The sequence below is a fragment of the Cololabis saira genome, chromosome 21 (genome assembly GCF_033807715.1).
Source record: "Cololabis saira isolate AMF1-May2022 chromosome 21, fColSai1.1, whole genome shotgun sequence".
Classification (NCBI taxonomy): domain Eukaryota; kingdom Metazoa; phylum Chordata; class Actinopteri; order Beloniformes; family Belonidae; genus Cololabis; species Cololabis saira.
The window spans coordinates 7,007,828-7,034,414 of NC_084607.1; the positions used below are offsets into that span (position 1 = coordinate 7,007,828).

Sequence of the window (26,587 nt, forward strand, 5' to 3'; positions counted from 1 at the left end):
ATGGAGGCTCAGTTTCACGCACACATACACACACACACACACACACGCACACACACACACGGGGGCGTCACATGACCAGAGTTCACCTGCGACCAGGCGGCGAGCTGAGACTCGGCGGCTCCATCTGAACCTGGCGGTTATTGATCGATCAGTCCTGCCTGATTGGCAGCTGATCGATCTGCTCGTCCCCCGTCCTCCGGACCGACCAGGTCTGATGATGTCATCTATCAGAACGTGCACGTTGATCCAGGTGTGTGTCTGTGTGTGTGTGTGTGTGTGTGTGTCTGTGTGTGTGTGTGTGTGCGCGAGGCGGCTGGACGTGACACGTCTGTTCCAGCGTGGTGATTGGTTGCTGGGCGGAGGGGGCGGGGTCATTTACAGTAAACTACAGATATATACACACACCCAAAATTGTACAGAGAACAAATATGTACATGCTCAGGGCTCCGCCCCCAGGGGAAGCTCCGCCCCCTCCCCCCCGGCGGGGGGGCGGGGCTTGTGTCACTGGTTCTCTAGCTGTTCTTCAGCAGCATTCTGTCGTCAGCCGGACAGGAGGAGGAAGGGGGGGGTGCGGCGGCTGTGGTGGACGAGGACGACGCCGCCGTAGCCGTAGCGGCGGACGAGGACGAGGGCGGGAAGGACAGCAGCTGCCCCGTCTCCGAGGGCAGCAGCGAGCAGCAGCGCAGGTCGGCCGTCTGCAGGGCGGCGCAGCGGCGCAGCAGCGGGATGCTCTGCTCCGTCACCTTCACGCAACCTGCAACAGATGACATCATCAGAGGGCCGGTGATGACTGGATACATTCCCTCTAAAATTAAGACCCTTGGATTGAGATTTAAGACAAATTAAGACATTTAAAAGCCTTATTTTTAGGGCTGGGTATCGATTCAAATGTCAAGAATCGATTCGATTCCGATTCTTAATATTCAGAATCGATTATCATGATTCGATTCGATATTGATTGGGCTTAGTGTTATTTAAAATGTTTTTTGAGCTTTTGCCTGAATTATATGACTGTAAAATAACTAGTGAAATAATAATTTCACAATAACTATTGTGAAATAAATTTGAAGTGCAAAAAAGAAAGAAATTGCAACAGTTCATGCAGTAAAACAATCATTTTAGCTTAAAAAAAAAAAAAATAAAATAAAAAAAAAAAAATCGATCTTTAGACATAAGAATCGATTTTTAGGAATTAATATGAGAATCGATTTAGAATCGGAAAATCGATTTTTTCAACACAGGCCTACTTATTTTATCAAAAATTGAATTTAAGACTTTTTAATAAGACCAAAAAGACAAGTCACTAAGAAATCCAGCGAGGTTGCCAGATCACAAATACCACTAAATAGCCCAAAAAAAGTTCAGGTTCCAAACAAAAACTACAATTAAATTGAGTAGATTAAAGCAAATAAAATATCAGTGAGTTTATTGTGTAAGTTTCTACTTTTCTCTCTTTTCTAGAGACATCCTGGAGACAGCCTCTGTTGTAATAGACGCTGTATAAATAAAGTTGACTTGAGGTTGTGTTATGGAGTGTTTACCGGCCAGGTTGATGTAGGTCAGGCTGTCCCTCAGCGGCGACAGCGCCGACGCCAGCGTGTGCACCGTCTGGTCGCTGACGGCGCCGCAGTGGCTGAGGTCCAGCCGCACCAGGCGCGGCGCGTAGCGCACCAGCAGGCGGGACGAGGCGTCCGTCAGGTCCAGGCCCGCCAGCCGCAGCTCTGTCAGGTTCTGGAAGCGTCCGGCGCGGGTTTCGCCGTGCGCTGGGGGGGGAGAACGCAGTGTCAGAGCGGCAGAATTGGGGCCCTAAGGCCAGGTATTTATAAAAACTGATATTTCCCCCTCTACGTTTTGAAAAATACCATCATTTACACGAACCCGCATAAATACGCTGTTAAACCTACAGGGGGCAGCGTAACGAGAAGCATAAAGTCATGCTAGCCCGGGGGTCGACATTTCGACTTGTTCCTCAAAATTGTACTTCAACATTAATCTCGACATTTTGACTTTTTTCCTCGACATTTCGACATTGTGACCCCTGTTTTCCACCAGAGGTGAATGCGGAGGGCGTTAACCAGGCGTTGAGGGCGTGGGCGGGGCCTCACCTGTCCGGGTGTCGGGGGGCGGGGCCAGCAGCTCCCTCAGGTGCGAGTCCTTCAGGTCCTCGACCCGGCTGAGGTCCAGCAGCTTGAGACAGGGACAGACGGCCTGGCAGAGCGCCGACACGGCCGGCCAGGCGCAGCCCGACACGTTCAGCTCCAGCAGACCTGGGGGGACGGGGGGCAGGTTTGTTTGTCTGTTTTGTTTTATTGTTTGCACCCGTAAAAAGGAACATTACATGGAGAAAAAAAGTTAAGAAAAGATGTGCAGGAGGTCATAAAAACCCAAAGGGCTTATAAGCGACTCCCCCCTCCTAAAAACAAGAAAAAATAAAAAACAATCATTCACAAAACTGTATAAGCACAATCCATCGGCCTATACAGTATAACTGATAACTGAGTTATACAATACTTCGGAACACAATTAAATAGCTTAGAAATATATTTGAATAATGGTGAATGAAAAACACAGATATATTAAAAATCTATAAACTTTCTTCAGCTTTCTTTTGAATGCAGATAATGTTGAGCATGTTTCACTTAGATGTTTCAAACTGTTTAAACACCTTGATACATAAATTAACATTTAGCAACTACAGAAGGGGATGTGCAAATCATTCCTTCTCTTTGTGGAGCATGAATGATAAGAATTAAAATCTAAATAATGATGAAAATGTCTGGGTAAAGTTAACGGAGAGCATATGACTTTATACACCAGGATTCCTGTTTGATACTTATTCACATCGTAGATTGTTAGTATTTGTAATGTTTTAAACAAAGGTGTGAATGGTTTTAAACGTTAAACGTAACAATTCTTAAGTGCTAGCCCAAATTAAATTACAATAAGAGATATGGGAATAAATTAAACTGTTGTACAAAGTTAATAAAGTGCTTACTTTTAAAAAGGGTTTAACCTTTTTTATGATACCCAAGGATTTTGAGACACAAATTTGCAATGATTCTTAAAACAAAGGTTTTTTCTTGCTTTAACATATATAAAGTGGTCTCCCCTCAGCCTGCCAACTCAGAGAAGGAGGAAAGCAACCAAATTCTGCAGTCTGTACAGCCGCCCGGATGAGCCGTCCAGTGTCATGTGGATCTACGAGCCGTTCAGAATCTGCTCCCGTCGTTACGTAACGAAAATGTGATTTACATCGGTTGGCCTCCGATGCGTGAAACCACGCCCACAACTAACTCCGCCGGCCGGAGCTTCCACCATTTTTTCATAGCGGTGTATCGCGTCATTCAGGCAGCCAATCAGCACAGAGCCTCATTATCATAGCCCCGCCTACTCAGAATCCCACATAGATAATGAGGTTAGAGAATGGGAAGATAAAGACATGGCTCAGAGGCTGAATTTCTAATTTATTTAGCAAAAACAATCAAAAGCTTGTTTTTAAGACATTCAAGGCCTGTTTAAAATAGGTATTAGATGCCATAATAGGTCCCCTTTAAGGTGAGGCGGCCGTCGCCACGGTAACCGGGGTGGACGGGGGTGGGCGTGTCCTACCCTGCAGCCGGTTGATGAGCCACATCAGCTGCTTCTTGGAGATGTTGGTGGAGCCGAGGTTCAGGGAGACGGGCTGCCGGCGGATGATGCCGCTCAGCATGGGGGGGGTGATGGAGCGCTGGCGGCTCAGGTCGATCTGGGTCCACAGGCGCTTGTCGCAGCACCTGGGGGGGAGGAAACGTATTACTGAGGAAGATGTGATCCAGATGTGGGACATGAACGCAGCAAAACAAAGAAAAGAGACAATAAAACACAGAAACATCAGACAGACAGACAGACAGACAGACAGACAGACAGACAGACAGACAGACAGACAGACAGACAGACTCAATTCCCATTGATGACGTTTTTGTGTAACAAACATGGCGGAAGGCGGATCTGAGAGCGAGGAGCTTGAGTCATTACAGTTTTGCAGTACAGGTGTACTAATTTAATTGTTTTTTATTAATTCAATTTAATTGGTGTAGTTCAGTAGCATTTAGTATCTTTTAGAGCAGGTATTTGGAGGCTCCAAAGACTGAATGTGGTGATAGATTTATAGTTACAAAGGTGGAGTTGAATTGGATTTTTTTTTATCTACATTTTTATCGTTATCGGGATAAATGCCAGAAATTATCATGATACATTTTTTAGTCCATACCGCCCATCCCTAATGTATATAATAATATATACATATATATATATATACACCTTATTAGTGGTGGGGGGAGAGAAGGGGGAAAAAAAAAAAAAAAATCAATACTGCAATATATTGTTGCGCTCTCTGTCGCAATAAATAATAAGATAAACTATTTTATTACAACACACATAATGGATTTACGCGGTTGTCACCGCACTGTTGTTCATGCACTTTAATTTCTCCAGCTGTACAGTGTTTACATTTACAAGCCTAGGAGGCAGTGAGGCTCTATACAAATGGACTTTCTTTGTACATTGTATGAGGTTTTGGCATTGAATAAATGCATAACTGGCAAAAGTCCCACTGCACAGTGGCGGGTGTTAGGCCGTGAGTCAGCAATAACCAGCAAAAAGCCACATTAACAATAACAATATTACATAGATAAATACAAGACAATGTAAAGGAATCGTTATCAATTGGAATCGGAAGATCACCTTCTCCTCTCTGTGGCATTTAGATCTCTAATGGCACAAATGATTATTATGGTTAATGTTATCATTATTTACATTATTATCATTTATATAAATTACATATAACTCAGTTCCATATAAATCAAATTGGTGACAAGATCAGATTAATCTGGAATAGCAAGTTAAATCAATAACCATCTTATTATTAAAAACAAACGAAAGAATAGCGTTCTTATCTATAGAAAAATACATAGGCTACATGTCCTGGTATCCAATCAAGTGTTTGGAGATACTTTAGATAAGGTCCGCCTTGTTGTCTAATAATCTCAAAGTTCTTAGTTGACGTGGCAGTGTATTTAGCACGATTTCAGATCATATTTGACGACTTTTGGGGTTTGGTTTCATCATCATGCCATTAATCGGAAGTCACCACGGTCGCCGCAATATTGCCGTTGTGTTTACTAGCAACTCGCATCCTATTGGTGCAGCGGGATCACGTGACGACCGCGCCTCGACCCGCGGACCAAAATCTTCCTCCGCTCAGAAGAAACTAGTACCGTTTTGCGGTCCCGATCACAGGACTCTTGCTGGGTTTTGAGCTCTGAACTTTTATTTATAAAAAGGTGAGCATGAATCAATCTTTTTTATGATGTAAAGATTGTGTCGTCCCCAAAGGTGGGAGCGGGATGAAACAGGGTTCACCTTACGGCCCATGTACAGCATGACCCCGCTCTGATATGGAAGAAAAAAATCCCCCCAAAAATAAAACACGCCCGAGAAAACCTGAAAAATGAAGGCGATATAATAGTATCTAGAAAAGGTTTCCCTTTTCTTCTTCTTCTTATTATTCCCCATACTTTTTTCGTCCGTTAATGCGGCCTGAACCGCAACGTGCACCCATGCATGGCATACATCGTTGGATGCGTCTCCATCGTGCCTCGATGGTCAATACTTTTTTCTCAGTCAAAAGTGTTACCATGGCAACGCTAGATGCCAAAAAGCAAAAAAAAAAAAAAAAAAAAAAAAAAAAAAAAAAAAAAGGCGAAGATTCAGACACTTATTGCTCGGCCGAACTTTATCGTAGAGACATCGTTCAAATTTACAAACACTCAGCCCGATTGGCACTAAAGGACCGTACAACCTCATCATGCCACTTATTACGATATTTAACTTTCAATTTAAAAAAAATGTCAATTTTATTTTGGACGCTTGTTGCTAGGCAACAGTTTATCGTACAGACATTACAACATTGACAAACCCGTGACGCGTTGTACTACAACATATTTTAGTCTCATCATGCTAGCTCTTACGCTTTTTGAGATATTTAACTATTCTAATTTTCAAGCTAACGGAAATTTGGACGCTTGTTGCTCGGCAACGCGATATCGTAGAGACTTTGATCCAACGTTAAAAGACTCGGGACGATGTGGACTACAACATACTGAGGTTTCATTAGGCTGTTGTTTACAACTTTTGAGATATTCAAGCCAAATTGTCCCATTCTATCCTATGGGGCTTGTTACCATGGCAACAAAAACCTATGCCTTTTTATGGGGGAGAATATGAATAAATCATCCGTAAATGTGGCCCGAACCGCAACGTGCATCCATGCCTTGGTTTGGTTTATTGGCCATTATTAACAACCCCAAACACGGCCAGAACAACCTTAAACACAACCAGTACCACCTTAAACACAACCAGTACCACCGTAAACACAACCAGTACCACCTTAAACACAACCAGTACCACCTTAAACACAACCAGTACCACCTTAAACACAACCAGTACTACCTTAAACACAACCAGTACCACCGTAAACACAACCAGTACCACCTTAAACACAACCAGTACCACCTTAAACACAACCAAAACAACCTTAAACACAACCAGTACCACCTTAAACACAACCAGTACCAACGTAAACACAACCAGTACCACCTTAAACACAACCAGTACCACCTTAAACACAACCAAAACAACCTTAAACACAACCAGTACCACCTTAAACACAACCAGTACCAACGTAAACACAACCAGTACCACCGTAAAACACAACCAAAACAACCTTAAACAGAACCAGTACCACCATAAACACAACCAGTACTACCGTAAACACAACCAGTACCACCTTAAACACAACCAGTACCACCTTAAACACAACCAGTACCACCGTAAACACAACCAGTACCACCTTAAACACAACCAGTACCACCGTAAACACAACCAGTACCACCTTAAACACAACCAAAACAACCTTAAACACAACCAGTACCACCGTAAACACAACCAGTACCACCTTAAACACAACCAAAACAACCTTAAACACAACCAGTACCACCTTAAACACAACCAAAACAACCTTAAACACAACCAAAACAACCTTAAACACAACCAAAACAACCTTAAACACAACCAGTACCACCTTAAACACAACCAAAACAACCTTAAACACAACCAGTACCACCTTAAACACAACCAGTACCACCTTAAACACAACCAGTACCACCTTAAACACAACCAGTACCACCTTAAACACAACCACTACAGCCCCAAACAAAAGCAGTGAGAGAGGACGAATGGGCCGTAGGGCTCATATCAAAATTTCCTGAAATTTTCTAGTTGTTACCGTTGTTGTTATTGACAGCAGTGGTCTCATTCTGCTCTAAACAAACTAAAAAAATGTAAATAAAGAGCCCCAGATTGGCCCCCTGAACCGGTTTGTGTGTGTTTAAGAGTGGTGTGTGTTTGCCTGGGGAAGGAAATGCTTCAAAAATCTGAGTGTCTATCCTGAGACACACTGCAGCCAATGCAGTGATCTTAAAACATATGGGCCCACTTTCTGGTGTTCATCAGCACACGTGCCGCAGAATTCTGGAGAAACTGAGGTGTGATATGCTTTTTCTGGGAAGACCCAAGAGCAGGGCGTTGCAATAATCGATACTAGAAATAAAAGCATGCATTGTCATCTCCGTGTTGGCCAGATAGAGAAACGGGCGGACTCTGGCTATGTTTTTCAGGTGATAAAATCCTGTTTTAAACAACCTGCTTTATGTGAGGAATAAACCTCAGCTCAGAATCAAAAATGACGCCTTTTAAACCGCCTCAACATCCAAGACAGTTTCTGAGCAGTACTTTAATATTTTGGACATACATTTTGGACATAAGCTCTGCAAATCTGCATTTGTTTGAGGTTGGATGAGTTGAGAAATGATGCTGGAGGTTTGGGATGCTTTTAGCTCAGCAATTAACGTCGTCAGAATGAGTTTTCACACTGTGGCATTAAATGACTATATTCCCAGCGGATTTTCTAAAATGATTTTCACCATTGAAAAGACAAAATTAAGGCTCAAATAAATAGAAAAATTATTTTTTACTGGATGTGTCAGTTTAAAAGGAACTTCAACATTTACCACCGATATTAAGCTTTTTTATTATTGTCATGCAGCGACTTTGCATTTGTGATAAACTGGGGTTTACAAATAGTAGAAAATGTGCCTTTATTTCAGGAAAACAAATAGTCTTTGTTTTTCTGAGCCTCCTAAAATTAAAACATAAATAATTGTTGTGAAAGTATAGAAAATCAAGTCAAAATGTTTATTATACCTGCAATAGTACGAGGAAAACAATGTCAGTGTTTATAACAACAACATTTATCATAGATAGAATTTTTTTTCCTGTTTTATATTAACTATACGTTTATTATGTATAGCTGGGGGTGGGGGTAACTCCCTGAAGAACAACATAACTTCACGATTTCCTCTTTTTTTATGCCGGGGAATCTCAATAAATCCTGGATCCAGCAAAAAAATAAAAAATAAAATAAAAATAAAAATCTGAGTGTCATTCCTCCTCCTGACCAGTAGATGGCGATGATGCCCTGCCCTGTAATGTGAGTTGACACCCGCCAGTTCACAGCATAGAAAGACCTGCAGTTTGTTTACATATGTACATATACATGTTGAGCAAAACCAGATACGAGGAAGAATATCTGTCAGGAGGAACAAACGTGTCCAGTTCTCCCGTTAATTCCTCCAAACTGAGGTCTATGAAGTTATTTTACACCTCAGGTGGAAATAAGTGCTGCTTCATTTTCTTCAAAGCACAATGTTTTTCAGTATTTACCTATTGATAAGTTAATCAGAAGAAAATTAATTTTTTGTACTTGAATCGTTTTGAATTGCACTTTGTGTAATTTATTAGAGTTTGTGGATAAAAACTGCAGAGGAAACAGATTTTCTTCTCATGTGTTGATTGTAAAGGTTCAGTGAGGATTCTCTGCTAAAACTACATCATGTGAGTGGTTTTAATATATATATTTATATATGTTAAAATTGATTGTTGCTGAAATATTTTGATTGTTATAATCAGCCTTATGATTATACTTGAATAAGTGAATAGATAGTTTTAATAGGAACTGGTTAGAGGTTCAGGGATAATTATTCAGCTAAAACTATATTTTGAGTTCTTTATTTCATGTTTGTGCATAAAAGCACTATTGAGTCTTAAAAACGGCCATTACTGAAATGTTCTGATTGTTATATCAGCCTTATGATTATACTTGAATAAGTGACTAGATAGTTTTAATAGTAAATTGTTATATATTCAGGAAGTTGGTACTCAGCAAACGCTACATATTTAAGTTATTTTTGTTTTATTTCATGTTTCATGTTGAGTCTGTTAAAAAAGGCTGAAGTTACTGAAGTGTTTTGGATTTAATTAAACTGCAGCTAATTGAGCATCAATCTTTCCCTCTATTATCACCACTTGAAGTCATTTTGGTTTTTGCCGTTTTGGTTCATGTTTTTGTGTGATATTATATTCTACTATCTCCGATTCAAACTGCACCATCTTTTCATTCAAAACTTTGAGAAGTTGGAACTTTTCCTTGATTTGGGTCGCAGCTCGTCATTAAGGTGATGGTGGTGGTGAATTTACACCTGAGGATAATAAATAATAAATAAATAAATACTAAACACATAAATAGGAGCTGCAGGAGCAGGAAGATGAAGAAGGAAGATCAGGAGGAAAAAGATCAGAAAGAAGAGGAGGAGGAAGAAGAGGAGAAGGAAGATCAAGAGGAAGATCAGGAGGAAGAAGAGGAGGTGGAAGAGGAGGAAGAAGAAGAGGAGGAGGAAGAAGATCAGGAGGAAGAGGAGGAAGAAGAAGAAGAGTGCAAAGAAGAGGAGGATGAAGAGGATTATCAGGAGGAAGAGGAACAGAAGGAAGATCAGGAGGAAGAGGAAGAAGAGGAGGAGGAATAAGATCAGGGGGAAGAGGGAAGATCAAGAGGAAGAAAAAGAAGAAGAAGAGTGCAAAGAAGAGGAGGATGAAGAGCGGGAGGAAGAGGATGAAGATGAGGAGGAAGAAGAGGTTCAGGATGAGGATGAAGATGAGGAAGAGGAAGAGCAGCAGGAGGAAGATGAGGATGATCGTCAGGCCTCACCAGCGGCTCCAGGTGCGACACACCCTCATGCAGACGCAGAGCTGCCGCTGACTCAGGTAGGTGAAGACGCGCAGCCACACGTCCCGGGTGACGATGTGGGCGGAGCCGCAGTCCAGGGGGAGGCGGCTGGGCTCGGGGCAGGCGGGGGGCGGCCGCACCAGGTGGCGCTCCATCTGCACGGGGCGGGGGGGCGAGGGGACGGCCGGCGGGCTGCGCTTCATCAGCTGGGAGCGCGGCGCCAGGCGGGACGGCGCCGAGCAGGGCGACGCCGCCATGGCCGACGCCAGGGGGCCCCCCCCGCCGCCGGGCCCCCCGCCCCCCCCGTTGGAGGCGGGGATGGAGCCGCCCCGCCCCTGGTTCCTGCTGCTGCGGACCTTGCTGCTGCGCCCGCCCTTGGCCCCGCCCCCCGCCCCCCCGCCGTGTCTGTGATTGGTCAGCGGGCCGCTGGCGTTCTCCTTCTCCCCCCCGCCCTCCTTGCCCCCCCCGCCCCGGGTCCGCCCGTTGCGGGCGTCCTGCCCGTTGCTGCGCTGCTGCTGCTGCTTGGCGAAACCGTCCTGCTGCGAGGGCGGCGGCGGCGTCTGATTGGAGGAGAGCGGCGAGGGGGGGGGGCAGGGAGGCGGAGTTCCTCCTGGTCCTGTCAGAGGGGGGCGTGTCCTCCTCCTCCGCCTCCGCCGGCCCGCCCTTCCGGCCCCGCGGGGGGGCGTCACCCCCGGCCCGCCGCCGGGCCTTGTCCCCGCCCCCCGCCGGCTCCTCCCCCTGCTCCTCCTCCTCTCCCCGGCCCCCCTCCCCCTCCGACTCCTCGCTGGCGCTGAAGCCGAGCTCCGCCAGGCGCCGCTCGCGCTCACGCTCGCCGCGGCTGCGCTCCGCCCGCCCGCCACCGTAGGCCGCCGGGGGGGGCGGCGCCGGGGAGGATGAGGAGGGCGAGGACCCGCCCCCCTGCTCCCCCCGCAGGGACGAGTCCGAGTCGGACTCGGAGTCGGACTCTGAGCTGGAGGAGGAGGAGGACGACGAGTCGGCGCGGCGCTCCAGCAGGCACATCCTCTTGAAGCGCTCCAGCTTCTCGCGGTGGTGGAAGCGCTGGTCGGCGCTGGTGGTTCCGGCGGCCCCCCCGGGGCCCCCCCCGCCCGGCTGGGAGGAGGGGGCGGAGCTGGAGGAGCCCGGCGGGCCTCCGGCCGCTCCGGAGGAACCGGGACCGTTGGACTCCCCCGACTCCTGTTTGGGTTTCTGAGGAGAGAAGAAGAGAAGCTGATCAGGAGCCCCCTGCTGGCCGCCGCCGGCTACTGCACCCACACGGTTCTGGACTCATCAGGATTACTGGGGGTCAGCTGTGAGGGGGGGGCAGTAACCAGGGTTGGGAATAACGCCGTTAAAAATAACGCTGTTATTTTTTCCCAGTAACCTGTTCTCTAATGGCTCTTTTCCACTAGTAGTGAAATTTACAGGACTGTCTCAGAAAATTAGAATATTGTGATAAAGTCCTTTATTTTCTGTAATGCAAAAATGTCATACATTCTGGATTCATTACAAATCAACTGAAATATTGCAAGCCTTTTATTATTTTAATATTGCTGATCACGGCTTACAGCTTAAGAAAACTCAAATATCCTATCTCAAAAAATTTGAATATTCTGGGAATCTTAATCTTAAACTGTAAACCGTAATCAGCAATATTAAAATAACAAAAGGCTTGCAATATTTCAGTTGATTTGTAATGAATCCAGAATGTATGACATTTTTGTTTTTTTTTAAATTGCATTACAGAAAATAAAGAACTTTATCACAATATTCTAATTTTCTGAGACAGTCCTGTATATTATTTGAAAAGATCATTCCTTTCTTTCAGATATTTGATCAACAAATATTATTTCAAAAGCAAGTGTTATTGAACCTATTTAAAACAAACATAAAAATCTGGTTTGTGTCATTCAGTTTGATTCTAAAAAAGACGGGGAATGAATTGTCCAATCACATTAGATTAAAACAACATACGAGTCACGATGCTGATCGCTGAGTTTCTGGGACGAACACGACTGGATCCCTTTACCAATCTAATTAAACCAGTTAAAAGATCCTCATGTCCCTTACCAGATGTTTGAGAGCTACACTGCATTATGTTTGACCGACCAAGTAAATAAAATAAAAACATTTTGTAACCAAATAAATATTTAATTACTATTGACAGTCACCCACAGAATGAAATAACACCTTCTTTTAATAATTACTTGCATCTTACAGCAGGGGGGGGGCAGTAACGAGGGGAGGGGGCAGAAACGTACCTTCTTGAGCCGTTTCTCATGTGGTCCTTTCACCTGAAACACAAGACACAGGTAAGACAAGTTTATCTGTATAGCACAATTCAACACAAGGTAATTCAAAGTGCTTTACATCAACATTAAAAGCGACAAGACAAAATTAGACAATAAATAACAAATAAAATGAAATAAAATTATGAGAAAAGAAGGTAAAATAATAAAAAGCACAAGTTGCTGAAAACTAAGGGCAGTAGAGTACAGCAGGTAAGTATGTAATTAAACAGTAATGTTTTTATTCTGATTTAAAGGAGCTGACAGTTGGAGCAGACCTCAGGTCTACAGGAAGTTTGTTCCACCGGTGAGGAGCAGAATAACTGAACGCTGCCTCACCTTGCTTGGTTCTGGTTCTTGGGAACCACAACAAACCAGATCCAGATGAACCTCAGGGGTCTGGGAGCTTCATAGGAACTAACAGATCCAGCATGGATTCTGGTCCAAAACCATTCAGGTCTTTGTAGACCAGCAGGAAGATTTTAAACTCTATCCTTTGACTCACTGGAAGCCAGTGCAGTGATTTCATGACCGGTGTGATGTAGGGCTGGGCGATATATCAAGATTTTAATATATATCGATATATTTTCAAACGCGTTATGGTACGAGACAATATCGTTTATATCGATATAGCTTATTTTGTGACAAATTGACCCCTCTCGCTGGCAAAAAAAGTACCTTTGTGTGCTGAAACCTGACAGTGTTGACAGGTTAGTTTTCCTGGCACAAAATCTGTAAAATGTACAGTAGTTGACTTGAAATTATTTGAGATTTGCTCAAAGAGATGAAATATCTGTTTACATGCTTTATTTGAGATTTGAACAAATGTTTTGTTATTTGCACAACTGTCAACCTCAGTGGAAAAGTCTGCCTGTTACTGTCTACATTGTATTAATTGCACAGTGTATTTTAATTTAATTTTTATGCAGGAAAGGGATTTTTTTTTTATTCAATAAGCATTTTTATTCTATATTTGCAGGCAGTTTATTGTTGTTTCATGTGTTTTATACATTTTGATATTGTGCAGACCTCTGTTAATAAAGGAACCTGTGTGACATTTGGCACGAGGCTTTGTATTAAAACTGACTGTTTTTTTAAGGGTTTGCCTCAGAAGAAAATGAAGCTAACAGAGATGCTATGCTATAATGCTTTGGGGGAAACCCCAATTATGTCACAGAAAAAATATCGATATATATCGAGGATCGCCATTCAGCTAGAAAATATCGAGATATGACTTTTGGTCCATATCGCCCAGCCCTAGTGTAATGTGGTCCAGTTTCCTAGTGTAATGTGGTCCAGTTTCCTGATGTAATATGGTCCAGTTTCCTGGTGTAATATGGTCCAGTTTCCTGGTGTAATATGGTCCAGTTTCCTGGTGTAATATGGTCCAGTTTCCTGGTGTAATATGGTCCAGTTTCCTGGTATAATGTGGTCCAGTTTCCTGGTATAATGTGGTCCAGTTTCCTGGTGTAATATGGTCCAGTTTCCTGGTGTTTGTAAGGACTCTGGCGGCTCTTCCCCCCCCGAGGAGAACTCACCTTCTTCTTGGCTCCGCTGTCCGACGGCGGGTCCTTCTCCTTCTTCCTCTTGTGGCTCCCGTCGCCCCCCCGCCCCACCTCCTCCAGGGAGGGGGGGGCCTTCTTCTTGGGTGGGGGGTCGTCCGTCAGCTTCCAGCGGCCCACCTCTCCGTTATCCAGCCGGCGCTTCCCCGAGCCGTCCGCCCCGTCCTAGGGGGAGGAGAGGAGAGGGGGTCAGACCTGGTTCTGGGGGCCGTAACCATGACAACAGGACACCACCCTACAGGACAAGGACCTGGAGACCAGGAGGAAGAACTGCTTCCCTAGCGGTCGGTCCCAGCCGGTCCCACTCACCTTACTGGTCTTGCCCTCCTTGTGGCACTTGGGACACTCCCAGCAGTTGGGGATCTCGTCGTTGATGATGCCTTCAGCTTTGCCCATCTGAGGAGGAAACAGAGCAGCCGTGAGATTGGAAGAGCAGCCCGAGGCCCCGTCACCGTCTGAGCTGTGACGTCACAGTGACACTGGCACTTGTCACCGGTGTCACTAAGGGCCAGTCCCAATCCCCCCCCTAGTCCTACTTTTCAGCCCTACCCCTACATTTTGCACGTTCCCGTGAGGGTAGTGGTGTCCCAATTCCTCTTTGCATGTAGGGGTAGTGGACATATCGAGGGCTAGTGTGTATGAATCTAGCCCTTCACAGCGAGGGATTTCAGATGCTGACTTCGCGACCGAGGGCCAGAAAAATTTCCCAGAATGCTTTACGTCATCATTTGCAGACTGAATCAAACAAAAAAACATGGCGGACATTTCTAATATTTAGTGAATAAAATCAATATTTTGAGTTAGTTTCTGCGTAAAAATGCGTTTTGATTACATTTCTAGCAAGGAATATATATTTTACTTTCATAATATTCACTCAGTGAATGTACATAATCACTCGCTTGGTCGTAGTTGCGTTGTATCTTCAGATCTCGCCAGAATAAAGGCTGATTAATGGTTCCGCGTTACACCAACGCAGAGCCTACGGCGTACGGTGCGCGGCGACTAAATAATAATAATAATAATAAACTGAGCCTAGGTTGGGGATCTTAACGGTTACTTTTACGCCTGAAAAAATATTAAAACTGAAAAAAGTGGCATATTAACAGCGCTACAGCGGAAATTAAAACAGCTTTTAGGGCTTCCTGATATGGTGTGACGTATGTGCAAACGTAACTACGCAGTTGCTTACGTACCCGAACGTAAACCACGCAGTGACTTAGCAAGTGGTGTCCCAATCCCTAGGGAAGATTACAAGGGCCATACGCCTGTGGCTTAATTTTTAGGGCTAGTGGTAGAAAGTAGGGGGTGTATCGGGATTGGCCCTTAAACACTGCACTAGTCATGGCCTTAAATTAGCGTCAGTTGGACTTGACAGTGACCCGTACAGTTACCCCAAGAATCAGTGGTCCATGGACATTAATATTTGGCCACGAATCCAGTTTCTTGATATTTATATGTACTTAATTTCTACGCCGGGGAAATACACGAAGCAAAGCTTGAAGGCTTACAAAAGTCTTGATGCTTGGTCTGACTTCAAGGCAGGATTTGTTGGTGAAATTAAAGTGATAAAGACACCAAACTTTATGATTTGACCGTTTAACGTTAGCTACCCAAAAATCCAGCATTACCTGATACAAAATGGGAACCGCAAATCCACGTTTCGGTGCCTGGAATCCAGGTGTTTCTGAGAATTGCAGCGATCCATTTGTCTCTCTTAAGCTTATTTTTCGTCAGTCTGTAAAATGATAACTCAGATTTCTTGCTAAATCTATGAGTACAGTCAATCGCACAACAGCTCTTTCCCATTTTAGATGTTTTCCAGTTGCTCAAACTAAAATTTTCACTGACACTCAGTCTTTCTGACACTCAGTCTTTCTGACACTCAGTCTTTCTGACACTCAGTCTTTCTGACACTCAGTCTTTCTGACACTCAGTCTTTCTGACACTGAAGCTGCATCTGTGACGTCATGCACATTCCCTCTATTGTATGTTCTCCCCTTAGGTAAGAAAATCCAGGAGTTGGCTGATGTTTCATACTGTTTATATGCAGATGATATCCAGCTGTTCTGTTCTTTAATAAAGGCCTCTGAGAGTCAGAGATGGAACTCCTTGATGGGGGGCAGATAAAACAGTTGAACCCGGATAAAAGTGAGGTGGGACTGACCTTCAGGCAGCTGGGGTGGATGATCTCGTTGCAGATGGTGCACTCCATCAGACACAGGTTGAACTTGTCCTCCGGAGAGTCCACCGTGTCCTCCTTCCCCGCCTCTCCGCAGGCGAAGCACACGGCCGTGTGAGGCAGCACCGGCTGCAGGGACGAGAGGCACATTTCAGAATAAAAGCTGTGTGAGGCAGCACCGGCTGCAGGGACGAGAGCACCATTTCAAAATAAAAGCCATGTGAGGCAGCACCGGCTGCAGGGATGACAGTCACATTTCAAAATAAAAGCCGTGTGAGGCAGTCACATTTCAAAATAAAAGCCGTGTGAGGCAGCACCGGCTGCAGGGACGAGAGCGTTTCAAAATAAAAGCCTGGGACAAGAGCGGGTCATTTCAAAATAAAAGCCTGGGACAAGAGCGGGTCAGCATCACCGGTACCGCTGTATTTCAAAATAAAAGCCTTGGGAAAGAGGTGGTCAGCTTCACCGGTACCGCCGCTCCGGTCACATTTCAAAATAAAACCCTGGGACAAGAGCGGGACATTTCAAAATAAAAGCCGTGTGGGCCGCTCGGTGGCGCAGTGGGTTAAGCAGCGGGCCATATACTGAGGCTACAGTCCTCCTGCAGCGGTCGCGGGTTCGAATCCAGCCCGCGCACCTTTGCTGCGTGTCTTCCCCGTTCTCTCTCTCTACCCCTTTCCAGTCTGCATCTCAATAAAGGGCCACTAGAGCCCCAAAAAACCTTTAAAAAAAAAAAAATAAAAATAAAAAAAATAAATAAAAGCCGTGTGAGGCAGCACCGCCTGCAGGGACGAGAGCATTTCAAAATAAAAGCCCGGGAAAAGAGGTGGTCAGCATCACCGGTACCGCTGCTGTAAGCAGAACATTGCTGTGTGTGTGTGTGTGTGTGTGTGTCATTGCATCAGAACCAGCTCTCCCTCACTCAGTGCCAGCAACCGTCTCCGGTTGCCATGGAAACCCAGCATGCCGGGCCTGCTGGGCTCGGCTCTGGTGCCATTTGAAGAATCCTCTCAGAAACCAACAGAACTGAACTCAGCAGCAGAGTTTGTGTCTCTGTGAGGACGTCTGGCCCAGACCTGGACCCGTCCAGAACCAACCCCCAACCCTAGGACCTGGTCTGTCAGTAAAAGACCTGACACCAGGACCAAAGCACCAAACAGGAAGTTACCCTGCACGTGTATGTGTGTATATTAGGGGTGCAACGGTTCAGGTAGCCCACGTTCGGATTCGGTTTTTGGGCCATGGTTTTCGGTCCGGTTTGCGTTATGTGCATAAAGAGCTTTTTTTCCAAAATGATCTGTTTATTTTGCTCGTCACTTTTCAAAATGTGAATTACTATAATTCTTTTAAGTCAACAGCCTCTTAATCTTGACAACTCAGTACAGTACAGTTAGTACAGTATACACTATACTAACCACGTAAGGTAAGGTAAGGTAAACCGCCCTCCGCTTCGCGTTGGACGGTTCACGCCCCCGCGAAGTAATAAAATAAATATGACAACGTTGTTGAAATGTGTGCGGGAGGCACAACATAACGTGGGTCGAGTGTTTTCATTAGGTGACGAAAGCCACATCTCCGACCACCGAAAAGGGCTGCAAATCTTTAGCAATGACAATCCCACTGCACGGGTTATTTTCTAGTGTTTATCTGAAGTGGCACTAGAAGTCTGTTGGAAAGCATTCTCCATAGACAGTTGTTGTTTTTTCGCTCGTGTTACAATACTTTATCGAGTCGCTCGACTGCAGAAAGTGTTACATCAGGGTGTTGGCGCTGGAGATGACGCTAGTTTTTTTTCCTTCTTTCCCTTATAAATATCAACAGTCACGTTCCATTACAGAACTAAATGTGTAATAGTCTGTGCATATCAATAAATATATGTGTAATGATGTGCTTGCTGATTGATGTCGCTGCGTCAGACAAAGAGCATTGGCGCAAGGTGTTCTGATCCAGACGGGTGGAGTGTGGAACAAACTGTCACACAATGTCGAGAGAACGAGACAGATTCAGGAAATTTCCATCAGGGAATGAAAAAAGAAAAAAACGAAAGAAAATGGAAGAGTTTAATGCCTCTCTGAAAGGCTCGTTTGATAAATTTGTTACAAAAATCACCGATCCAACCGGGTCTCAAGCAGCCGTGGGGCCCCGCATCGTGGCAGGCCAAATGATGATGAGGCAGGGGGAGGTATCCAGTATTTTGCTAATTGGAGAGTTAAAATTGCGCATATAGACACCCGATTCGACCCAAAAAACCCCAAAATTTCACCCCCCGGCCATTTCGCACAGGGCCTCGCAAATCTCCCAGACGGCTCTGTGTGTGAGTGTGTGCATATATGTGTTTGTATATGTGTGTGCGTGTATATGTCTGTATATACGTGTGTGTGTCCTCACCGCTGTGCACTGCCTCAGCAGGCAGGACTGCTTCATGCGTCCCGGACCTCCGAACTTCTTCATGTCCTTGCAGAAGTGACACTCGCCGCACTCCGTCCTCATGCACGCCTGGCAGCGGCGGCAGCGGGTCCGCCTGCGCCGCGCCCCCCCGCCGGCGCCGCCGCCCAGCGCCTTACTGCCCGACATCCCCGAACGAGTCAGCTGCAGGGACAGAACCGGACACAGAACCGGGTCAGAGGTCAGGTGGAGCTCAGTTGTTGCTTCTGTTTCAGTCTAGTCTTTGGGTCCAGCTATCATTTTAGTTTTTATTAGTTTTAGTCATGTTCATTCTCCTTTTAGTCGTGTCAAGTTTCAGTCGACTAAAAGTCTGAGCATTTTAGTCTTATTTTAGTCAGAATTGTCCAGGAACATTTTTATGAAGAGTATTAGAGCCAGGCAGGAGAAAAATCATATTTTAGAAGAGAAAGATTTTTTTTTCATTATGCACCTCGAGAAAAAAAGTCTAAATGTCGAGAAAAAAGTCTAAATGTTGAGGAAAAATGGCGAAATTTTAACTTTATTCTTGAAATTGTATTTCAACATTAATTTCAATGTCAAAAAAAAAATCTTCCCCTCAAATATTTTTTCTCCTGCATCGCCCTAATACTCTTCCGTAGCATTTTAGTCTAGTTTTAGTCAAAGATTGTATTTAGCCAAACCCATTTTACAATTCAAACAAGGTTATCTTATTATTATTATTATTATTATTATTATTATTATTATTATTATTATTACCTTGTAGACTCAAGAATACATTCATTCCAGATACAGGAGACTCTAATTTGAGTTTACAACATATTTATTTTTTCCTGTGATTTTGTGAGGACGTGACGTCACCCAGCAGCAGAACTAAACCAGAGGAAACTACTGAAAACATGGACATTAAGGATCTTTATTAGAACATTTTGTCTCGTTTTGGTCCAAAAAAAAAAATGAAAAAAACTAAGAAAAAAAATTTAAAAATAAAGAAAAACTAAATGGAAAAAAGGAAAAAAAAAAAAACAAGAAGGAAAATAAAGATATAAAAAATGTAAATATTCAAATGTGATTTGTGCTTAAACAGTTAAAAACAATAATTCCTGAGAGCCACCTTAAACATTAGAGGTTTTACACTGACAGACAGAAAGATGAGAGCTGTTTCCTGATAGAACCGAGAAGAGAGGAAACTACTTTTTAAAAAAAAATTTGAGATTTAGGATCTTTGGTGGAACATTTCGTCTCGTTTTGGTCAACGAAAACGAAGACACATTTTAGCAGTTTTTATTTTGTAATCTACATTTTAGTCTGGTTTTTATTCCTCTACAATATTGCATTATATATTTAATCATCGTTATCGTCACATGATCTGGATTTTCGTCGTGTCTCGTCTTATTTTCCTCAGGTGATAAAGGTTCGTTGACGACGATATTTAGTCATAATTTTCGTTGACGAAAGCAACTTTAGTTAACACACAGAAGTACTGACCCGTAACCCGTTTTCATCCCCCTCTTTTTACAGCAGAACGACTACAAATCCCCTGCATTTTTAGTGAAATCTGACATTTTTCTGGAAGTTTCTCTGATAAGCAGCTCTGGACCTGAATTTAACACTTTTAACGACAAATGAGGGACGTTTAACCTGCAACATCTGATTTAATCCTGTTTATCTCTTGAGCTTAAAACGGCAGCGGAGTTGCGTCCCGTCCAGCCTCCGTCTCCGTCTCCACGTCTCATCCGGTTCAGGTACCAGAGGCTCGGGGAGGACACGCCCCCCTGTGATGTCATCAGCGCTTTTCCCAAGCATCATTTTCCCCCGAAAGACTCAGAAGCTGACCGGAAAAAAACACGCCCACCCACTTAGGAGGACGCTAAGATGGTCAGCTGTTAAAGTCCTGTCCGGTCGATGTGATCAGGGAGGAACCGGAGGGGGTACCAGGACCCTGCACTGCCCCTTTTCCACCAAACCGGTTCCAGGGCTGGTTCTGGGCCAGTGCTGAGTTTGGAACCGGGCTTTTTCTGTTGATCCAGATATCAGTAGATTTAATTAAACAGTTTAAAGGGGTCAGAACCTCCGTTGGTCAGGCGTCTCGGTGCAGAATGACGATGGACCAGAGGAGCAGACTGATATTAAAGCCCGGAGGATGAATCATCCCGGTAGAGAAACATTGATAAGGAGTTCCCAGAACTTCCCACCGCTGGTCTGTGTTTGGGCTCCGGTCCTCAGCAGTTTAGGTTCAGTCAAGGACGGGAAGCTCTGTTTTCCCATCACACCTACTTTGTAGACATCACACAGCAGCCGGGACGTTGGTTCCCGCCACCGTTACTGCCGGAACTTCCCCCAGAGATTTGCTCCAACCTTCCTCCAGTTTTCCTAATCTCTGGAAAGTTGGGCCAAACAGAGTTTCATCTTTTCTCACGTACACCTTTTCCACCAAACCGGTTCCAGGGCTTCTGGTTCTGGGCCAGTGCTGAGTTTGGAACCGGTCTTTCTGTTTCCACTGACAAAGAACTGGCTCCGGTCCAGAAGAACTGGTTCCACGGCAGCACCAACTCTTTGCTGGTCCAGAGGAAAGAACCGCTTACGTAAGTAGAGGGGACGGAGTTATTAAGACCAACGGCAACAGCAAGACTGGGAGACGGAGACATTTTCAAATAAGAATGAATCTGGATGCAGCAAAGCATCATGGATCTGAGGAGATATGTGGACCAAGTCCTATTATGGCACTTTTCCACTAGTACCTACTCAGCACGCCTCTACTCGCCACGCCCCCGTCTTGCGCTTCTCCACAACGGGTCGAGGCGGGTGAAGGCGTGTCTAATGTGCCGAGTAGATACTTTCTCTGTATCTATTCTGCCGAGGTTCTAATGGCCCTTTTCCACTAGTATCACCTCAGCTCGCTTCTACCCCCCACGCCCCCGTCTTGCGCTTTTCCACTACGGGCCAAGGCGGGCCACGCCGCGCCAAGCCGATACTTTTTCTGTAACCATTCTGCCGAGGTTCTAACCGGGCTGAGCCGGGACAATTTCTGACGTCATCACCCTCCACGCCACTGATTGGTCGGGGGGCGGGGCCGTCAGACGTTTGAATCAGGAAGCGGGAGTCAGCGCAAGAGCGACTTGCGGCGATTTTATTATAAAGCGCAAAACGTCTGTTTCATGATCCAATTCTGAGGTGTAGATGTTCATAAACCTGGTGGCTGACGAGAGAATTAAAAAAGGGATGTAGACGGGCTGTTTTACTCTCAGCCCCTCGTGGCTCCAGCTGATTTCTGATCAGCGCCGACATGAACAAAGCGGTTGCGCAATCGAGTATGTCACAGCAGCTTCACCCCAACCAGCCCACTTCTCATCTGGCTGTGGAAAAACAAACAGGGACAAAACGGGTGGAGCCGGGTAGAGGCGTGACGAGCCGAGTCGGGCTGAGTAAGTACTAGTGGAAAAGCGCCATAAGCGGCTGAGTCGGCCCTGGATCTGACATCATCACACTACACGCTACCGATTAGTCGGGGGGTTGGAGTCAGACGTTTGAATCGGGAAGCGAGAGTCAGCGCGAGAATGACTCGCGGCTCTTCATTTGATCTGACAGGCAATGGCAGCGCAAACGTCTGTTTGGTGATCCAACTCTGAGGTGCAGATGTTCATAAACCTGGTGGCTGAGGAGAGAATTAAAAAGGGATCTAGACGGGCGATAAGGAACGACCAGATGTACCAGGCACTCGGTCATTTCTCAGCCGCTTGCGGGTCCCAGCTGATTTCTCATCAGCGACGACACGAACAACAAAAAAAAAAAAAAAGCGTTGCCACTTGAAGCTTCTTTCACTCTCATTTTTTAACTTGATATCGAACACAAGCCACAGTCCCAGCAGCACATCTATCATCTCCTCCAGGTTCTACATCTTTAGTGTTGTCTTCTCTGTTTAGCTCCACAATCAAATACGTCACAGTAGCTTCGCTCCAACTCGCCCACGTCTTAAACACCTGGGTGTTTAAAAACAAACGAGGACGAGGCGTCCCGAGTCAGGGCGCGCTGAGTAGGTACTAATGGATAAGCGCCATTAGAGCAGATACCTTGTTGTTGCTGCAACTTTCACACAAACGCAGCGACGTAACTGACGTTTGCAGCGACGTAACTGATGTTTGCAGAGACGTAACTGACGTTTGCAGAGACGTAACTGACGTTTGCAGAGACGTAACTGACGTTTGCAGAGACGTAACTGACGTTTGCAGCGACGTAACCGACGTCTGCAGAGACGTAACCGACGTCTGCAGAGACGTAACCGACGTCTGCAGAGACGTAACCGACGTGGCTCCTCTTAGCACCCGAGCTGTGGAAAAGCAAACCGGTTCTCAGCTGAAGTTGAACCAGTTGTGAACCAGAACCAGCCCTGGAACCGGTTTGGTGGAAAAGGGGTACACCTGGACCCCGCAGAGTACCACAGAGCCCAGTACTCCACTAGTGAGCATCACCGGTTCATGTCAGTGAGTTGAAAGTACCACACTCGTGGTACAGGCACCAGGCGTGGTCCAGGTCCAGGTTCAGGCCTGTTGTTCCCTCCGTTTCTCCTCAGAAACCTGGGACTAGCTTCCAGGGGGGCGTGTCCAGGTTACCTCGGTTACCTGTCTGCGACAACCACGTCGGCAGCCGAGCAGGAAGTGGTTTAAAAGCGGGCGCCGAAGACAAAGCCAGCAGGTTTGATGCCGGACGGACTAGAAGAAGACGTCCACTAGAGGAAGAGCAGGACGTCAGGATCAACGAACCGCCTGGGATCCGGTCAGAACCGGCCGGGACCCGAACCCAGACTGCAGAACTGATATTAGAAAAGGAGAGAATGACTATGTTTACATGCAGTCAAAATTCGGGTTATTGCTAATATTCCGGTTACTGAAACATTGGGAATAATCTGTTTCCATGCGTGAGCAAACAGGGTTATCCCTGTTTACATGGTAATTAATCATTTGGGATATCTGGATCAAACCAGCGACGCACGGAGAACATCATGACGCAATTCCCGTCATTTCCGCTTCTTCTTCCTGTATCCAAATTCAAAACAATAACAGCAGCACGACGGATAATCGGACCCGCTGGTACCGTTTAGTTTCTCGTCCTGTAGTTTTCCTTTTTCAGCGTCTTCCAGCGGAGCTTGATCTGGTCTGGCGTTCCTACAAATCCTGCTTTGCGCAACTTTTCGCTCACCTTTTTGTAAATCTCGCTATCCTGGTACTTTCTACCGTCTTCATATCCTTCATTACATTTATGAAGTGATTAGTCTCCTCCTGGTCTTGCGTTTCTCCATGTTTATAAGAACTTCCTGGACTCAAAAGACCAAGATTCATTGCGAAAAGAACATGCACAGAAAACAAATTCCTGTTCCTTTTGATGGGGATATCCCGTTAGGCGTTTACATGACCGAATGTTCAGGTTAGAAAAAGAGTAACCCAGGGTTCATTTTCGGGTTTTTAAAAACCGGAATATGATCAGGATATGGATTCAGGATATGTGTACATGGCCATGCGCAACCGGGTTTTTGCTAATATTCCGGTTTTAAAAGGGTTATTGACTGCATGGAAACGCGGTCAATGGTACCAGAACTTAGTCCGGGTCGTCTGGACTGGACTTGGGTTTCCAGGGGCGGCACCGGCCTCTGGACCCCCCTGGACAGACTTGTCTCAGGCCACGTTTACACATAGCCGTTTTTGTATTTACCAAAACAGATATATTTCCCCCTCTACGTTTTGAAAAATACCATCATTTACACAAACCCGCATAAATAGCTGTTAAGGTGCTATGAGCAGCCAAACCTACAGGGGGCAGTGTAACAAGTAACAAAGTCATGCTAGCCAATCAGAATCCTTGAAAAAAACGTCAACAAATGACACGAGTTACTTCCAGTTTTTTCCAAGATGAACGAGAGTCTTTCGTTTGGAGTGACAGAGAAGTGGAGTTACTTTTAAGGGCGACTTTAGAATATAAAAGTAAAATACAAGAAAATATTGACGGTGGCCAAATTGTAAACACACGACGCTGGTGACGTTTCTGTCTCATGATGTGACGTTCTGAAGCCTAAATGTCCGTTTCTCTCTGTTTACAAGCAAACGTGAAGACGGAGGTTTTTGCAAATCTCCACTTTGGCTGGAGTTTTCAGGAATGATGGTTTTTGGTGACTTTGAGCTCCGTTTTCGTGTAAAGGAATGGCCAAAGCGCATGAAAACACCACCGTTTTTGCTACGTGGAAACGGGGACCTCAACCAAACGGGGGTCCGGTGGAGCAGAAACGAGCCCCGCCCCCTAAACCGGCTGCTGTGGACCGGAGCTGTAGAGGTGTGGCGGACCGGGGGGCCTTTACTACCACATCCAGGTTGGTCCCCAAAAGCACCAACAACTCCTTCAGGTCCCAGATGATGTGACCTCCTCCTCCAATCAATCAATCAATCAATCCCCCTCATCAATCAGATCAGATCAGGATCTGGGGGGTCCACCAGAACCCCCCCCCCCCTCATGGCTCTGGTCACGTGGTCCTGAAGCAGCTGCAGGTTCTCCACGTGAATGATGGTTCTGTGATGTGGTTGTTGCGGGGCTGATCGATTCCTGCGGAGCCTCAAGTATCGATCTAGCCTAGATTAGCCCAGGCTAGGCCATGTTAGCACCCACTCCCCCCTCCTCCAGGCCTCTCTCTCACCTCATGCTCCTCGCTGGCTCGTCAGGAGGAATGCTGGCTTCATGTCCGCGGCCCCGCGGCTGCGGCTTCGCTCCCGGGGCCAGATCCCTTCTCCCCCGGCTCTCCCTGCTCCCTCTCCCCCGGCTGCCCTGCTCGGTTAATGCGGCTCAGGGTTGAGGGTTCGAAGCCGCAGCGCCTACCCTGCGCCGCCGCCGCTTCTCCCGCTCTTTCCTTCGGGTTCCTTCCAAACAAACCGCTCCGAAACTCCGCGTTGTAGTAATAACCCTCCGCGGGAAAGTATAGGCCCGCTCAGGTGCGGGGTCTCTCGCCGCCGCTGCTGCTTTTGTTCTCGCGTCTATTGTGTGATTGTTGCGGCTCCTGCCCCGGCGGGTTGTTGCGGGTTCGTGCGGGACTAATAAGAGCTGCTGGTGCTGGTGCTGGCCCCGTAAACGCGTCCAGCCCTCCGGTTACATCACAGCAGGTGAAACCGCAAAGACGCCGCACGGCCCGCGAAGCCTCGCAGGGAGACTGGAAACCTGAATAAATAAATAAATAAATGTAGTAAATAAAATATGGGCCGCAAAAGACATGCAAGCCCCGCCTCTGCGGGATTTCGTCACAAACGTGGTCGGTGCGGCGTTGCATTCTGGGACATGTAGTTTTCTGTGTTCATTTACGTGAGCACAGAAAACTACATGTTAGTATTTTGGGTGTTTGATTGAAATCTTTATTATTATTATTATTATTATTATTATTATTATTATTATTATTATTATTATTATTATTATATATTAATTATAAATACAAAAAACAAACAATTACACAAAACATCAGAAAATAATACAAATAAACAGTCATTAAACAAAATCAAAAGGAAATAAACCTTCATACCTGAAAAGGAGTAGGAGGAAGTAAAAAGCTTATGAGGTCCAACCCCTTGTTTCTATTTCGATTTTGCTTGAATACAAAATAAAATAAAAAATATAACAGCAAGCTTTACTTTATCAAAACAAATATACCTATTATTACATTATAGAAATATTACAGCACTTCATTCCTATATCATACCTGAGCATTATAAATATAAATATACCTGAGTATTATAAATAAATGATATACCAGAGCAATTATAAATAATATACATTTACAACATATACTGTATATACATACACATATATACACATCTTATCATAAACAATATAATCATTATTATTATTGTATTATAGTTTCATTTTATAGTGTTTCATTTTAAAACTTTCCTGACATTGAAATAAACTGAAGAAATAAAATAACTTTTAAAAATATACACAATTTAATATAATTACGGTTATTTTTAATAAT

At 45.2% G+C, this 26,587-nt stretch overlaps 1 protein-coding gene across 1 annotated transcript; it reads right to left on the reverse strand.

The window, feature by feature from the left end:
* On the reverse strand, nt 1-25,819 carry zgc:158376 (uncharacterized protein LOC100101643 homolog). The gene is given in 12 exon segments (XM_061712653.1): nt 1-754; nt 1,542-1,763; nt 2,106-2,267; nt 3,610-3,773; nt 10,142-10,749; nt 10,751-11,365; nt 12,418-12,450; nt 13,983-14,171; nt 14,316-14,402; nt 16,171-16,314; nt 18,574-18,774; nt 25,268-25,819. Coding segments are annotated over 11 exon segments (2,652 nt in total). The 5' UTR covers nt 18,760-18,774; nt 25,268-25,819; the 3' UTR covers nt 1-512.
* Between the last annotated feature and the right edge of the window lie 768 nt (nt 25,820-26,587).